Here is a 17,942-nt window from a genome sequence, read left to right as displayed (position 1 = left end):
AATTTAACCAAAATGAAGAATACAATAAATTAAATAAATATATAAATTTAGCGTTCCTAAGATCGATCTATTTCTTCAAATTGAAGGTAGAATTGTAGGCTAGAATCACTTCTAGTTTTATCCACTTAGCACATTTTTAATACATTTTTTTGTTAATTTGATAAAACATCGTAAAAATTTACAATCTTTCAATAAATTAAATTAAATCTCTTTTAATCTTGCATTAAAAAAATGCTGAAACGCTTTCAAAATGGGACAAACTTGTGTTTCTTGACACATTTTGTTATTTTTTGATTTCGAATTTCGCGAAATAAGTGAGTTTCCGACTGAAAAATTCACTCAAACCTTAAGAATGTTCAAAAAAAGTTAAAAAAACATGCAATGGTGAGCTTTGTTTAGTAGTTTTTGTGCAACAATGCTTAAAAATTTGACGATAGTCTGGATATTCTATTTTAATTATTTTTTGCACTTCCGGGACTAAAGTTGAGGTCATTTATGCCCTAGGGATTAAATATGGACTGAACCCCCTAGAAAGTTTATTTATTCCCTAAATAAATGACCTACTTTAGTCCCTGTAAACTGTAAGCTAAGTAAACAGGGACTAAAGTAACAACTTTAGTCTCGGAAGCGCAAAAAATTATTTAGTACAGCTGCGCTCTCTAGCGACATTAACGGAACTATGGAGAACAGGAACGTTTTATTTGTACGTCATTTCATATCCTAACCTTTAGATATCCGTAGTCACTCTAAAAAATTTGGTTACTATTTTTAGTTTCGTCTTGGTTATGATAGTTGAAAAAACAGTTTAACCTTACGTATTGTTATTGGTTGTTAATAATTCTCTTAATAAACATGGTTCGTTAAATTATTCTGTGAATAGTAGTTGTTTTCAAATTATTAACTCTTTTGAAAATTGTTAAATACAAAAACTTTATTATACATTATGTAAAAAGTTAGGTAATACCGGTTTAATCCACTATTGTAAATTTCAATTGTATTTATCTTTTTTATCTTATTTGTAAGGCTAATTAATTAAATATTAAATTCTTTTATGTGAACTCGGCACCATTTTGAACCACGCTGTATACTGAAATATTTACATTACGAGTAAGTGATTATTTAAAATATTAAGATTCAGTCGTTTTCGTATTTAGGACAGAATTAAAAAAAAAATAATAATAATAAAATAAAATAATAAATACCACCTATATCTAGAATGTATGTGATTTTTCGGCACAATAAAGTTTCTAACGAATAATAGGCTAGTGATTTCAACTGGATTTGCTATTTTTTGCTATTTATTCCTCAATATTTTATGCATATTCTACTGCAGTAGAAACTTATTTCATTATGACATTAAATGCAAAAGTATACAGGGTGATTCAAAAGTAACAATCTCTCAGGTGCTGATAAAGGACATCAAAATGAATTAAATGTTCCTATGACAAAAAATTGTTTGAGCCTTTTTTTACGAGATATAGCTCTTCAAAATAAAGTTTTTATGTTATTATTTTTTTTTGACTTTAGTTAGCAGAAACGAGAGCTCTGGCAACATTAAACAACTACCTGCTGGAAAAAATCAACAATTAATGTGTAATGATGTGCAAAACAGTAAATTCGGCATTTTAGGTAACAAAAGAGCAGCAATCGATACCGTTGCTAAGGAAAACAAATATATAAAAAAAGTTCTGCCGCTACTTTTGATTCCACCTGTATACTTAAATTTTACAGCATGTACTTAATAAATAACGTATAAGTAAGTATGTTCTCTTTTTTGAGTTTCACCCCCTGTATATTTAGATTAGCCCCTGTGCTAATTCCGGGCTCAGCTCGATAAGCAAATACTAAACGGTCCAACGAACCAAAATTACGAAGGTCGAATCGAACACAGAGCCGAGAAAAGGACTCTCTAAAGCGAACATTGACAGATAATGCTCTCTATTTCGCATTTGCCCGGCTTTAGACTCAATTGCTGAAAATTTCCAATTTTTTTCCCGACGCACTCGTGAAAATTTCGATCGCGGTTCAGTTGGCGAATTAATTACAAGTTCGGGCCAGTTTTCATTCGTGACACAAAAACCCTTCAAATACGTGATATGGTGATGGAATTAATTAAAATTTCAAATCGTCGGTTTTTTCGCCCCCTCAAGTTCTTAAATAATAATAAATCGAAAATTTTGATTTACGACGCGATCGGCAAAACAAATCGTTCGCTTCGATTCGTCACTAATATGATTGATTATTCCGTCTTTTTTGTTCTCTCTCTCCCTCAAGTTAAATTTTGTGATTTATGACAAGTGCTTGCGGTATTCATTTGTCAATTTAAATAACGTTCAATCGGACTGAAACCGACACTTTTTCGCACCGAAAGACCCAAAACTAATCTCGATTTAATTCGAATAATATGATGCGAATTCATGTGTGGAGGTGCACCGGGAATTGTACCTAGTACGTTTTCAATATTAAATGAAACGCTACGTTTTGCCGATTCGAACATTTGTGATAAAAAATTAATTGCCCGCATTGGAAAATCGGACGATTTCTACTTCAAACACTGATTGCGAGCCCTAAAAACTAAATGCTGGGACGAATATACCTATTTGTGTAAAGAAAATGCACGTCAAGCTAATAAATTGGGGAAATACTTACGTTTATATTTTAAAAACTATTTACTTTAAAACACTTAATAAATTCAAAACAAAAAACAGGAATAATACGAGTATATGACAATTAATAATAATTTAAATAAAAGAAAAATCAAATATTCAAATACTCTCTTTGTTCCAATTCAGAAATAAAATTAACTAGACGCCCTCTGGTGATGACTTTTGAACTATGTCGAAAACAGTAAAGAAATTTTCGTAATGCCACATTTAACTGACATTTAATGAATTGTTCAACAATTTTGCGTGTATAGTGTTAATTACTTACAATAGAAAGAATTACTTTAAAAGTACGTGGTGGTAAATACTAGCGTTGACTTTGGTTCTGTAGTTTTTCGTGGTATAAAGTGTTTATTGTTGGAACTTGAAAGTGGATAAAAAGTGAAAAATATTTAAATTTTGATTACGAAGTGTTATCAAACAGTTGTCTAATTAAAGATTATAAGTAATGGATCACAGCGAACTTTAAATCGTGCCTCAAGAAACCAATAAATTAGTAAAGTGTGTGAATTTTAGGTTAGAATTTTCCACAGAAAAAATCATGAAATGCTGCGGTAAATCTACAAAACTACAATAAAGATTAACAACTGCTGATACATTTAAACGTAAATTATGCCAAAAGGTAGGCTTTCCAATGTCTTTGTAATAATTTTCCAATAAAGAAAGTGAACCAAACAGTCATTCGTTATTCGTATTTTCCTCGTCATTTCTCATTTGTCAACATAAGTTTCTTGCATCAAAGATACAATAATCATTCCGCATAGGCAATGCAATAATTGTGAAGCCTCAAAATTCGCACAACGCTCAAAATATCCAAATAAACATTTTCCCGCCATTTATGGTTACTGTTTTCGACCTAGCTCAGTGGCGCCCCCAACGGTAATTTTATTTCCGAATAACTAAAATTTTAATCTAAATTTTAATTTCCGGATACTATTGTAATTTTTGTCAAACCTGGTGACTCAAAATTTTACGATCTTCCCAATTCCTCATTGCTTCATTTAATAATAAAATTTTTATTTGATGATCCAAAAACTACAATACGCATTGGAACAATTTGGTTTCGCAGTAATCGACGCTTGAAAAGTGAAAACAAGTGTAAACGTTTACATTTGGCGTTTTTTCCGACACTTTAAAGCTTAGAACACAACTAAAAAAGTATCTTTTTGTGAAAACCTGGAGTCGCTGCTCTTTTAATTATCTTCCTTTTCTTAAAAAGGATCATTGTCCTATGATTTCGAAAAAATTGCAAACAAAAGCAAAATGAGAAAAAATCATAACTTAAAAACTATTAGGAATTTGTCAATTTTCTCGACGCCAGTCGATTTCTTGGATAATCTTACATTGGTTAACGTCAAAATAATTCTATTTTTTCGAATAGTTTTGCGCTAAGTGAGAAAAATGAAAAATTGAAAAATTTGTGAACTTATTTAAGTGGCCGATTTTGAAAATGTCTTAAAATTAATTAAAACCCATATTATCTGATAAAATTTAATGTGCTCTTTACCTTAGAATAAACCGTTTTGCTCTACGACTTTTAGTTTAGTTAGTTTAGCGTAATGTACTTTTAAGTTATCCTAATTTTTCTGTATTTTAATTTCTCAATTACGGCAAATCTATTCTAAAAAGTGGAACCACTTTAATGTAAATCTAAGTAAAGTGTTCCGCGGAATCGACTGACGTCGAGAAAATCGCTAAATTAACAATAATTTTTAAGTAACAATTTTTTTTCATTTTACCTATTTCTGCTTTCGTTTGAAATTTTCTCGAAAACTATTTGTCAGAGAACGAGGATCTTTTTTCAGAAAGATTGATAATTAATCGAGCTTTCCAACGATAATAAACTTCATAGGGTTACCTCTAACAGTTCCGGAGTTGTTGCCCGATAAATGTTCCGGGTACCGGAAATCGAAAAAAAAATTCGACAAAAAATGTAAAAATCAAACTTCAAAAAATTGAAGGATTTGATTTTTTGATCTCGAGACGGTTGTAAAGACAGAAACGTCCATTACACGTTGCTAGAGCGAATTTAAAGAAAATATTGTTTTTTTATTTTTGTGAAGTTAGATGACTTGATCACTAAAATTTTTAACAAAAACTTTAAATGAGCCCTAAATTAATTAAAACAAACCGCTTAGTTCTACGTCTTTTAGTTATTCAGTTATGAATTTTTTTGTTGGAGAATTATTTAATGGTTACTACCTTAATTTTTTTATTTTTTTTTATTATTTCAATTACGGCAAAACTATTCCAAATAGTTGTAAAGTGGAAATATTTTGATGCAAATTTGTGGAAAATGATCCGGGGAATCGTGGCGTGGAGAAAATCGCCAAATTCCCAATAGTTTTTTAGTTATAAGTTTTTAATATATCTATTTAATTTCATTTACACGGACGATGTGACTCCTAGTTAAAAATAAAACGAGATCTCATCCAAACTACGGAAATCTAAAGGTTAGGAGAGGAACCGACGTACAAATAAAACGTTACCGTCCTCTATAGTTCCGTTAAACTCACCAGAGAGCGCAGTTGTTCCACTACCGCCTAACTTTTGAGAAGAAATAGTTGTATTTGTATAACAGTTAACGCATAGCAAACAAGAGAATACAGGCGGATATAGTATTAAATTCTCAATAGTCAGACATAAACATAATGCAAACATTTTGTCGTAAACTATATTTAAAAAAATTTCAAACTTTTACCAATTTAGACTTTGCCCCATACTTTTCAAAACGCTGCGAATACGGTTACAGATGCAAGAAAAATGTTAGGAACAAAGTTGTAGAGAATTAAATTTCCTACAAAAAAGTCAGCGAGACCATATCCCTATCTGCAACCATTTAGGCCTCAAAGTTGTTCAAAGACGCTCAAGCGACGAATTTGCTTCATTTTGCCGGTGGTCAAGTATTGGAAAATTATTTATATCTAAACCGTTGAAGATAGAAATATGGTGTCGTGGACTTTTTTGTAGTAAATTTAATTCTCTACAATTTTGCTTCTTACACTTTTTTTGTATCTTCAACCGTATTCGCAGCGTTCGCAAAAATATAAGATGGAACGCAAACTGATAACTCTAAGCGACAATTCATTGCGCACCGTCGCATATTTATCAAAACGCTGGGAATACGGTTGAAGATACAAAAAACTTGTAAGGAACAAAGTTGTAGAGAATTAAATTTCCTATAAGAATGTCTGCGATACCATATTTCCATCTTCTATAGTTTATGCATAAATTTCTGTTACTTGCCCACCGTTAAAATAAAACAAATCTTCAGCCTTTGGGCTTTGGGGCCTAAACTGTTGACGAAAGAAATATGGGCTAATGGACTTTTTTAAAGAAAATTTAATTCTCTGCAAATTTCTTCCTCACATTTTTCCTGTATTCGCAGCGTTTTGAAAAATATGAGACGAAGCGCAAATTTTCAATTTTTAATAATTATTTCTCAGTCTGTTAAGAATGCAAAGCTTAACATTTCTGCATTTTTTTCCAAGTAATTAGCGAACTGGTTGGATTTAAATTAATTTAAAACGATTGGGCGCCGAGACGGTATAATGACTAATTATTGCGATCATAACTATGTCTATTAAAGAATGCAATTTTTTGCAAATTAAGTAACCGGACGTTTTTGGTGGCGGGAAACTGAAAATTGCTTCGTTCCGGTGTGTGTTTTGCTGGAAACTGACCAGCAGAATTTGTTTGGGTTCATCTCGGGCTAATCCTTCGGATCTCCGGTTGTAAGAGAATGATTATCGGGGCCTAACATCGCTTCGGGTTTGTCTAACCCGATTAATTACCGAGTACATAAAGGATGCTTCAGGTTCATTCGGCATTTGCAATCGTGCTAATTGCGCGATCAATGCTGCGGTTCAGCCCGAGGTCAAAAATTCGTTATTATAAACTAGTACTGGATGGTACACCCTTTGAAGTCTACCGGTAATTCGAATCGTTTCTACCCTCTTTAATGCCGTGCCATGTGTCCTGTTTCGGTTTTTATCGTTGTTTGTTCAGCAAAGGGGTGCATTTACCCGATTTACATAATAAAATAATTTTCCGAAAAAAAAGAGAGTTTAATCACGAGAGGGACGTCCGATTATGAAAGACAGCCCCTTTGAATATTTAAAATTTTTATTTCAATGACAAAGCGACACAAAGCAAACTGATGATCCCGATAAAACCGAAACGGTGAATAGTCGGCGCGGAGTATTCATAGAAGAATTAAAAATTGACTCGTTCCACCGGGATTTTTACAAGTTAATAAATAATAATGACGTACAGTTTTCGTCGAGACAGTCTTAAAGAAATTGCTCAAGTGTTTTCTTGCGGAAAATATCCGATAAAAGAGTAATGTAGTGTAGAAAATCGCATTTCCATTCTATGCGCTTGATTGCATTTCCAGGAAACTAAGTTATGCGAGGACTCCTAAAATATAATAAGGACAAAGAAAAAAGAATCTCCACAATCGATCTGTGGTCATCACTATTTTCACCAAAAAGCCGCAAAATAAATGAGCAGGATTTCAATTTTGTGTGCACATAAGAATTAAACGCTCTGTTGAATTAATAAATAGTCGATGAGAACAGTAAATGATGGGAAAATCAGTAAATTATTGCGGTCGATAAAATAACAATTTGTCATATTAATTTCACACCAAAACAGATAGGTAATAAAAACATACGGAAAATTTTAATGAAACAATAACAAAAGACAACATACGATAAAAAACGCTCAACTATTATGTTGTACAGGTGCTCCGAAACTAACAAATTTAGAGAAAAACTAGTGACACATTCTCAGGTCCGCTTTTTGAAAAAATTATTCTGGTCAAAACCACATCTCGCTATCGTCTTTTGTTTTCGGCTTATAAACAAAGGTTGACATTTTAGCGAAATCTTAAAAAATTCATATCTTCCTTATTATAAAAGATACACATTTGAAACAAAGACACGATACAGGCTCTATTTTACAAAGAATTTAATAATGTTATCAGCGGTTTTTTTAATTTAGCTGTAATAACATGAAGTTTTTTTTAAATAAGAATCATAGTTGGCTGTGACATTATCGAAAAGTTTTTTTTTTCTGAACTGCAAATAATGTAAATACAGTTTGATATTTTTATATACTTTTATAAAAAATATATTTAAAAATTTGGAAGTAGTTGGCCATGGAAAAATTGTTTCACATAAAAGGTATGAACGATTATTAAAGTAAAAAATGTGAAATTGTCACAATAAGCTATGTTAAAGTTATTTTCAATTGAACAAATATACGAGCGTCGCAGATTTTAATTACATAAAAAAATGTGCAGAAAATTGTGTCACTACCATTTCATGACACCTTTTTATGATTTAGAATGACAATGTAAGTTGCTATTTTAATTTTAAAAAGAAATAATTTTTATTAAGAACAAAAATTTGATGTAATAATAATTTATAATGCTGTTTTTGAATTAATTAGTGTTTAAAAAGTCATTAAATTGTAAATACTTGTTGGGTAATATGTTTTTCATAGTTTTAATTAAAATTCCAAATTTTTTTCATGGCCTACTATAAAGAAAAAGCGAAATGTTGTGTTTTTTTAAATATTTGAAAAAATGTATTACACAAATAGACATATTAAATCAGAAAAAATAAACTTTTCGAAAATGTCATAGCCAACTATGATTCCTATTTAAAAAATACAACTTTATGTTATTACTGCTAAACAAATGTTAAAAAAAAACACTGATACTATTATTAAATTCTCTGTAGAAAAGTACCTGTACAATGTCTTTGTTTCAGATGTGTATCTTTTATAATAAGACAGATATGAATTTTTTAATATTTCGCTAAAATTTCAACTTTTGTTTATAAGTCGAAAACAAAAGACGATAGCGAGATGAGGTTTTGACCAAAATTATGTTCTCAAAAAACGGACTCGAGAATGTGTCACTTGTTTTTCTCTAAACCTCTTAGTTTCGGAGATCACCTATTCGGTCATCCAAAATGCAGCACCCTGTACATCTAAACATAATTCAACTGTAAGTGAAATTTATTATTTAGATTTAGAAAAAAAGTCGATAATCCGAAAAATCATTAATCACCAGAACCCCTCTGCTATAATTAGTTCAGGTTATACAGGGTCTACTGTATTTATTTCATTATGAAATAAAAATGTTATGTTATTAAGTGTCCCTGCGATTTGGAAAAGTTTTTATTTTCTACAGTTTTGGAAGTATCTTGTAACATTGATGTTTTTGCTAAGTTTTTGAAATAATTTGATTTTTTTTTGACAATAACACGTTTTTTGAAATTTATTACATAAAAATAATCTAAACTTTTAAACTTGATAAACTTTAACGATATTATGTTTTTACCTCACTACAAATAATAGAATGTTCCAATCAACTTTTTCAAGTTATTTAATTTTCAACAAACTTCTCGATTTTTTACGTTCGTAAACTGCGCTAAATAATTGTTACAGAATTAAGTTTGAACTTTTCCCATTAAAGTGGTGAAAGTCCTACTTTTCTTGGATTCTTAGTGTTTATGTAATGGATTAAAAAAAAGTATGTTTTCGTCAAAAAAAAACAAAATATTTCAAAAACTAATCAGAATAGACTAATACAAGTTTAAATCAAAATCATCAGTATTAAGAGCTACGTCCAAAAATCCAATAAAACTTAGAGTGATCCATTTAAAAAAAAGTTTGTATTGTCGCAGCTCATTTCCGAAATATCCCTGTATAATCTAAATAATTTTAAGCGAAGCAAGTTTTGAAAACAAAAATTGTAATAATTAAAGGTCAACAAAAGACATGCTGTGTATTGCACTAAATTGATATCAACCTCGCTAGAAAAAAAAATTGTTCTATTAGTTTATTTATTCCATAAAATAAAATAGCATATCCTTCCACTGTGGCATGAATGGTTTTTAGAGCACGACGAAGGAGTGGATGACTGATGACAGTGCTGACACCCAGCCCAGCATTGCCAATACAACTAAAGATTTACTAAAAGAAGTTGCACAAAGAGAGCTTCAGTTTCATAATGAATAATTTGCGAAACCAAAGTACAAAAAACTTTGATTTTCGTCTGTTTTCAATTTTTTTTATCAAAAATGCAAAACAAAATCATTCTGTAAAAATATGAATTGAGAAAAACTGTTAATATTTCAGTCTAGTTATAAGGGACAAGACTGAGTAGCTATATAATACAGTACGTTCAAAAAATCATTATATCAACTCTTGCTGTGAAATTTTGAACGTAGGTATGTTGATTTCTTACGATTACTACATACGAAAATACTGGCGTTTGAGAAAATCGTTTGACATTTCAACAGAATAAAACGATAATCTATCAAAGACAATAAAAATCTGTCAATATAAATTCCACGGCAAGAGTTGATTTAAAGACTTTTTGGACGCACTTGATATATGTGAAATATTACGTTACATAATCTGCGATTTACCAAAAATTTGTAATAGTTTATTACAAGGCGACAACCCAAAAACATCAATAATGCTGAAAAGCCCATGCAACACTTAGTTCCGGTTATACAGATTTGACTGTATTTATTATGGAATAATTATGTTGTTTATCCTAAAAGCGGGAATGATGAGGTCTTTTTGATCCAGATTATTTAAACTACTAACCAAAAACAGAGTAAAAGTTTGTGTGCCACGGGCATAATAATAGATTGTGGCCTGTGGAAAAACAAAGAACATTTATTTAAATATACTGTACTAGTGTAACAAAACACGACATATACAGAATGATTAAATTAAATTAGAGGCCGTCCAATCCAAAAAAAATGAGTAAATTGCCCTTCAATGTACCTATTTCCGGAATTCGATTAGTGTCACGAATCGCAATCGCGGTGGCAAGCTCATTAATTCGCGTAAAATCACTCGTCAGACATTCAAATTCGCAATTTTTTCCGCAAGAATTCACTCGCGAGTTTTTAAATTTACAGCCGGCAGCCAGCCACCGCATTGTGAAAATTGAAAACTGCTGAGGAATGTATCGAATTATGATCAATTCGTCAGCTTGCGTTTTTTTTTCCAACGTTATAGCGACACGACCCAAACTCGGAATAATGGCTCCCATGTTATAATTGTTGCGAACAAGGGTGATAATAGTGTGGGGCTTTCGGAAACAATGCACGAGCACATAAAGCCGGATTGTTAATGGAAAGTGAAGGATATTTAAAAGGGCCAAGTGTCGTTCACTCGTATTTGCAGCGTCGCCGATTTTTGTGCTCTTTTAACGCCCGTCGCGCCGCCACATACAACCTTCTTCACCCGCTATTTGTTGTCTTTTTGGTTGCAGGTTCGTTCGTTATAGTGTGGAAACGAGGCATCACTCTGCTAACGGCCGGACAACAAAAAATCACAGCCGATCCCAGAATATCACTAGTGGGATATAATCTGGAAGTGAGGGATATCAGGTACTCGGATCAGGGAGACTACACGTGCCAGATTGGCGACGGCTCGCACGGGGACCTCATTCACACTGTTGAGATACTCAGTAAGTGACTGTTTTCGGGACAAGCTCGAAATTTATCATTTCTACTTTATAAAAAATTGGTGAAACAATACAGAATGTCCTGTTATTTCCACCTAAAATTATTTTCAATTCTAGAGTAGAGTGGGGCAAAAGTTGGCGGTGGGTAAAAGTAAGCATAGTGACTATTTTACTATTTTACAAACTTATATTTTTCGTTCACTATTCTATTAACTGCTTAAGATATATTGCCAAAATGACAAGGTAACTTTAGGGTGTTTCCGAAATTAGCTACAACACAAACTTATGTTTTTTTAAATGGAACAACCTATATTTTTGCATTTCTGGAGGAAGCTTTTAACACTGATGTTTTTAAGCTAAATTGTTATTGGTAGATTTTGTTTTGTTTTTGATTTATTTCACGAAAACACGCTTTTTTTAATCATTACATATAAACTAAGAATCTAAGAAAAGTAGAACTTGCACCACTTTAAAAAAAAGTCCAAATAAAAAAAAATAAAAAATGAAAAGGTTTGTTGTAAATTGAATAACTTCAAAATTTTAAATAGAACACCCAATTTTTTATTTTTGCATCTAAAAGACTTATAAATTGTCTTTCTAAAAACATAAACAGTTAAGTGTCTTTTGTTGATTACTGAAAAGATATTTAGCTTTAAATATTAAAAAAATTACTGACTATTTTAGTCAAAAAGTGAAATTTTCTGCTTTAATAACTTTAATGTTACCCTTAAGAGATTTTAGTGCCATTTTCTCCTAAAATGAGTTTACACCATGGAAACAAGCTAAATGGCAAGGGAAATAATGTTACAAGAAGGCTATGCGCCAAATTTTGCAATGCGCTAAACAATTGGAACAAATTTAAGTTTGAACTTTTCCCTTTATATGCAGCAGAAACGCAGCTATAATTAAATAAAAGAAAAAGTCCAATAATAAACAACTTATAGAGTTTTCTCTCTTAACACATTAACACATTAACGCATAACACATTAACATTAACATTAACATTAACATTAACATTAATATTAACATTAACATTAACATTAGCATTAACATTAACATTAACATTAACATTAACATTAACATTAACATTAACATTAACATTAACATTAACATTAACATTAACATTAACATTAGCATTAACATTAACATTAACATATAATATAGGTTGTAGAAGTTGTCCAAAAATAACGTTAAGATTTTGGAATTTGTAAACCTTTCTTCCAATTTTGAACACACTGAAAGGACGATATAGATGTTCTTTTCTGCTTGTCCAAATATGATTTTTAATAAAAATGGCAGATTTACCAATTTTTTAAATGAAAGGTGCAAATCCAAAAATTTTCAAAACCCCAAAATATTTCGAAAACGATGAAATTTAAGTAACGGGAAAGCTGATAAAAATCCCCTTGAACTAACCCAAGTTATCTAAAAACAGTAAAAAACATATCTTTCTATTTAAAATAAGAAAGTTAATAGCAACTTCTGGTACAACCGGAAGAACCGCCTTGTTTTCGTTCATCACGGCCTAACGGGTTATGGCTGTACACCTATTTTTAGGTAAATATCATTATCGGAACTTTCAATATTTCTAAAGTGCTGTTTACATGGAACAGCCTTTATAGATAATTTTATTTCGCTGAACATCACATAATGCTTTTGTCCTTTGTTCAATTAAAAATTAGAGTTCCTAGATTATATGTATTATATGGTGAAGAGTTTATTTCGTTAAACATGACATAATCCAATGTTCAGTTTTAAAAAGTCCATATCAATGCATTACAAACAATTCCACAAAAACGCCAATGTTCAACAAAATAAAATTTTCACTGTAATATTATTTACAGCCTGTTTTCAACTCGAAATTGTGCTTTTCTTCTCAAAAAACGAGCTAAATGAAAAAAACTTCATGACGCCATTTTCGAAAGAATTAGAAGATTTTCCTGCGTATTTTAATAAAATTTCACTAAACAAACTAAAAGAGTGTCTGTCTACTTCAATGTAATGTAGTAATTTTTTTGACTTTGACAATTTTTTTCCAAAATGTTTCGCCTTAAAACAAGATAAAAAGGCCAAATTTTGTTTCTTATCTGATGGAGGAAAAAGAGTAAAATAATGTCATTTCCGACTTTTATTTATAATTTTTTGATCTCTTCTAACTAGTTTATACGAAATAAAAGCGTGTTAGAGCGTTCGAAAAATACGTAACGTAATTTTCGAATTTTAACACACAGTTTACCAATCAGTTTGAGCGAAATTTTGCAAAAAAAGTGGCTTTTAAACATAGTAATAACAAGAGGTTAATTCATTTTAATTTTTCTGTGGGCTTGTTTCTTGTGCGCATTTTTCGAGTTGCTGGTATACAGCGTGTTCGGTAATTCGACTGCCATCACTTAGATGAGTCCGTTTGTGAATATACAGCAAGATGGTAACCTGTTTGAGCAATTGAGCACTTTTATACAAATTTAAGTAGGTAATCCTTTAAGTTTATTTAATAATACATTCCAATTGATACCGAAATTATTGTACAATTGTACGTCACTGAATATGTGACAGTTTTTCTTTTTTCGCAAATAGACTACTTGATACATCAAAAAGAGTGTTCCCTCATTGGTCCTTTTTAAGTTTCTCTAGTTCTTCACAGCATAAAAAAAATGCAAATGCAGAATAATATTTTTCTCACTGCTGTGAGTTCGCACTGAAGCGATGGCGGTCCATTTACGAACACGCTGTATTAAAAAACGTTTAGTTAGAATTAAGCCGAATTTTAAATTCGCGCCAAACCTGGGGGCCATTACGCCGTCCATTATTTGGCTAAATGTGGAGTAAAGGTCAAATATTTGTAGCTGGCATGTTAAAAATCGTTTAGTTTGCCATTTGGGCGCAGATAAATCGTTGCGTCGGTCCAGTTTTTCATATTCATGGTGGGCTGCAGATGGGCAATTTTTTAAGGGTGAAGGAGGGTTGGTGTTTTTGTCATGTTTGCGGTCTGGTTTTGTTCGGGACTTGTTCGAGTTAATACAAGCGAGGAACGAGCGCTCACTTGGAATTGAGCATTAACTGCTCCCCGAGGGCTCGTATCCTACATTCAGTTAGATGCCTGTTTAGATATAACTATAATAATTTTGCATTAAAAAATTTATAGATTGTAAATTCTGAACCGGCAATACTTTGCGCAAAAACTGGGTCTCGAGTGTCTGGATAACGTCGCACTATTGCGGCTAAATGGATGTATTTATTGTTTGAAATGTCATAGTCAATAATAAGCGGTGGAAGCAAAACCGCCGTATGAATATTTATACCATCATTCTACTTGATTGCAAGTTTAAAATGCAAAGCAGTCAATTTGCATTCATTAAAACCGGGGAGTTTTACTGATCAACCCTCTCGCTCTGTGCAACGGCACGCTGCGTGCCGGGAAATAAGACAACGTCTGTTTTTGATGTTCACCAAAGCGTCCTCTTCAATTTGCATGTATTTAAACTTGATTCCTATCGAGCTTTTATTTTTTACGGAAGCTGGATGGTCCGACATATGCCATCACATTTTTAGCCCGAAAACAAGCAACCCCTCGGGGCGCCGCCAGCAAAAATTGTTTCTCTCCGCCGGTGAAATAATAATTTCACTGTTACTTTAAAGTTTTATAATTGATGCAAACCAAACACACGAGCAAATTAATTTATCGCTAAAACAAACATTCGTCCTGCGTTCCATACAATCAGACAATGGCCACCCCATATGTAAATTCATTGTTATACACACACACACACACAAGTTGGAAAAAGCGACCGCTCGTTGTGTTTCATGATTCATGACCACCGTAAAAAATTTACAATATTTTTCTCTCCGGCGGTGTCACCCTCGAAGGTGAAAAATTAATCGTGATCCGCTGAGGCCTTCGGGGTATCATTTGTATGTTGGAAAGTTTCTGTAACTCGAAGGGTTCACCGCTTCGCTCCGGGCCACTTGCATGGATCAGACAAGTTGGAAATTCAACATCTCTATTTAGCCGCTCGAGGCTGACACGTGTCGTGTTTCTACAAGACCGAGATCTCGCTATGACAAATTGGGGATATATGAGAGGGATTTCTTCGCTCTCTTATTTAATCGCATTACGTGCCCAAAGGGGACCACATCATACAGATTGCGTTTTAAAAGTCGCGCCATTTTAACACAGTCGCTTAGCAACAGAGCTGATTAATTGGGGAATTTCGCGCCACGAGCTTGGGTTGGCACCGGTTTTGGGGTTTGTTCATAAAGGGTGTCTCAGTGATTTGAAAAAGTCTACTATTCTGTTTCAAAACTATAGAAATACCTCTAAAAATTAGTTCTTATAAATTATTCATGCACAAAAAATTAACAGCTAATGGAATTTATAGTTTCAATAGATATCTAAATTTTCAATAGCGATCTCATTTTTACCAACCTCATTTAAAAAAAATAATTCGGTAAAATGCGAGGTTGAAATTTCTATAGTTTTGAAACAGCAAATACAGGGTGAGTCAATAGTGGGTTATTTGTATTTCTGACAGGTCCTAAGGTTCGTTTGGTTGATCAAGATTGGTTTTTTATCTTTTAAATAATAATTCGGAAATAAAATTAACTAGACGCCCTCTGGTGATGACTTTTGAACTATGTCGAAAACAGTAAAGAAATTTTCGTAATGCCACATTTAACTGACATTTAATGAATTGTTCAACAATTTTGTGTGTATAGTGTTAATTACTTACAATAGAAAGAATTACTTTAAAAGTACGTGGTGGTAAATACTAGCGTTGACTTTGGTTCTGTAGTTTTTCATGGTATAATGTGTTTATTGTTGGAACTTGAAAGTGGATAAAAAGTGAAAAATATTTAAATTTTGATTACAAAGTGTTATCAAACAGTTGTCTAATTAAAGATTATAAATAATGGATCACAGCGAACACAAAGTTTGGCTCAAGAAACCAATAAATTAGTGAAGTGTTATGAATTTTAGGTTAGAATTTTCGACTGAAAAAATCATGAAATGCTGCGGTAAATCTACAAAACTACTATAAAGATTAACAACTGCTGATACATTTAAACGTAAATTATGCCAAAAGGTAGGTTTTTCAATGTCTTTGTAATAATTTTCCAATAAAGAAAGTGAACCAAACAGTCATTCGTTATTCGTGTTTTCCTCGTCATCTCTCATTTGTCAACATAAGTTTCTTGCATCAAAGATGCAATAATCATTCCGCATAGGCAATGTAATAATTGTGAAGCCCCAAAATTCGTACAACGCTCAAAATATCCGAATAAACATTTTCCCGCCATTTATGGTTACTGTTTTTGACCTAGCTCAGTGGCGCCCCCAACGGTAATTTTACTTCCGAATAGTCCGAATGAAATTTTAACAAAACTGTCAAAACAGTCTTGACAATACTCAGAACAATGTAATTAATTAATTTTGAAATTTTCAACCCTGAATTGATCTTTAAATATTGGAAAATTAATCTTTTTTTTACAAAAGCCGTACATATTCTAGATTACTTTAGATTATTTTATATACATATACATTTTCTCTCTCCAATAAGCGGACACCGACAGTCACACGTTTTTTGTCCGGTTAATGAAGCTGTCTTCTTAAGAGAATAATATACACAAACACAAAATTTTTAGTCTGATATTGAGAAATGTATTCCCAACAGGGACTCTGCTCTATAATCTATTGTAATAATAGTAATAATAATAATAATAATAGTAATAATAATAATAACAATAATAATAATAATAACAGCCTAAATTAATTTATCAAAAAGTTAGAAGCATGATACTATTTGGTATAGAATAACAATATTTATCAACTATTTCTTGAAAAAAAGTTAATAGTTTTTCTTCAAAATTAGCTGCATCTTGCTCATCAATATTCGTAGATTCGCCAGAGATGTACTTAAAATTTATATAGTGACAAATTTAAACTTCACTAGCCACTCTTCAGAAGACTTAAAAATTTAATTTTGGGACAACTCAAAAAATGCGACAACCTGAAATTCGGTTACAATTGTTCTCTTAAAAGGTGTGAATGTAAATACGTAATGATGTTTTTGTGAGCGACTTATTTAAAAAGTTATTGGCTTCTAAAAATTGACCAAATATTAAGCATAACGTTTTTGTAAAATATTATTCTAATTAAATAATATATAACAAAATATTTAAAATGGTACTTTATACACAAAATTCACTGTTCTTTTTAACTGTAAAATCGAATTTGAAATTTGAAATTTTTTTCATATTGAAAACCGGAAGTGAAGTTTCAAATCCGAGTTTTAGTAACTTGGACCATTTTGTTTTAATTATTTTTATTTTAAAAAATAGCTTAAAATAAATAGAGTCTACACTATAAGTCGCAAAATTGGATATCTATTCGTTTAGGAGATAACCGGCCGATCACGTACTTTAAGTACTGTATTCCTAAAGAAATAGAGATCCCAATTTGTGACTTTTAGTGTAAAATCATTATAAGCTATTTTTTGAAATAAAAATAAATTTTAAAAAATGCTCAAACTTACTAAAATTCGGATTTAAAACTTCACTTCCGGTTTTCTACACGAAAAAAATTTCAAATTCCAAATTTGATTTCAGAATAAAAAAGAACAGAGAATTTTCTATATAAAGCACTATTTTAATTATTTTGGTATGCATTAGTTTTTTAAATAAAAGCTTCCAAAAACTTTGTGTCTCATATTTTGTCAAATTTTTAAAAGTCAATATCTTCACAAATAAGTGTCATACAAAAAAATCGTTATGTATTTACAATC

At 31.5% G+C, this 17,942-nt stretch overlaps 1 protein-coding gene and 1 long non-coding RNA gene across 4 annotated transcripts in view; one reads left to right on the top strand and one right to left on the bottom strand.

Moving 5' to 3' along the window:
* LOC107398445 (uncharacterized) overlaps positions 1-17,942 on the bottom strand; it is an 86,908-nt gene that overhangs the window by 16,204 nt on the left and 52,762 nt on the right. The gene's annotated exons all lie outside the window — the stretch shown is intronic.
* LOC657664 (MAM domain-containing glycosylphosphatidylinositol anchor protein 2) overlaps positions 1-17,942 on the top strand; it is a 35,585-nt gene that overhangs the window by 9,736 nt on the left and 7,907 nt on the right. Inside the window, exon 3 of the mRNA XM_964111.4 lies at positions 10,969-11,166. Coding sequence (XP_969204.1) covers positions 10,969-11,166 — 198 coding nt within the window. The remainder of the gene's footprint in view (positions 1-10,968; positions 11,167-17,942) is intronic.

The sequence above is a fragment of the Tribolium castaneum genome, chromosome 6 (assembly GCF_031307605.1).
Source record: "Tribolium castaneum strain GA2 chromosome 6, icTriCast1.1, whole genome shotgun sequence".
NCBI lineage: Eukaryota > Metazoa > Arthropoda > Insecta > Coleoptera > Tenebrionidae > Tribolium > Tribolium castaneum.
This window is presented reverse-complemented; position numbering and strand designations above follow the sequence as displayed.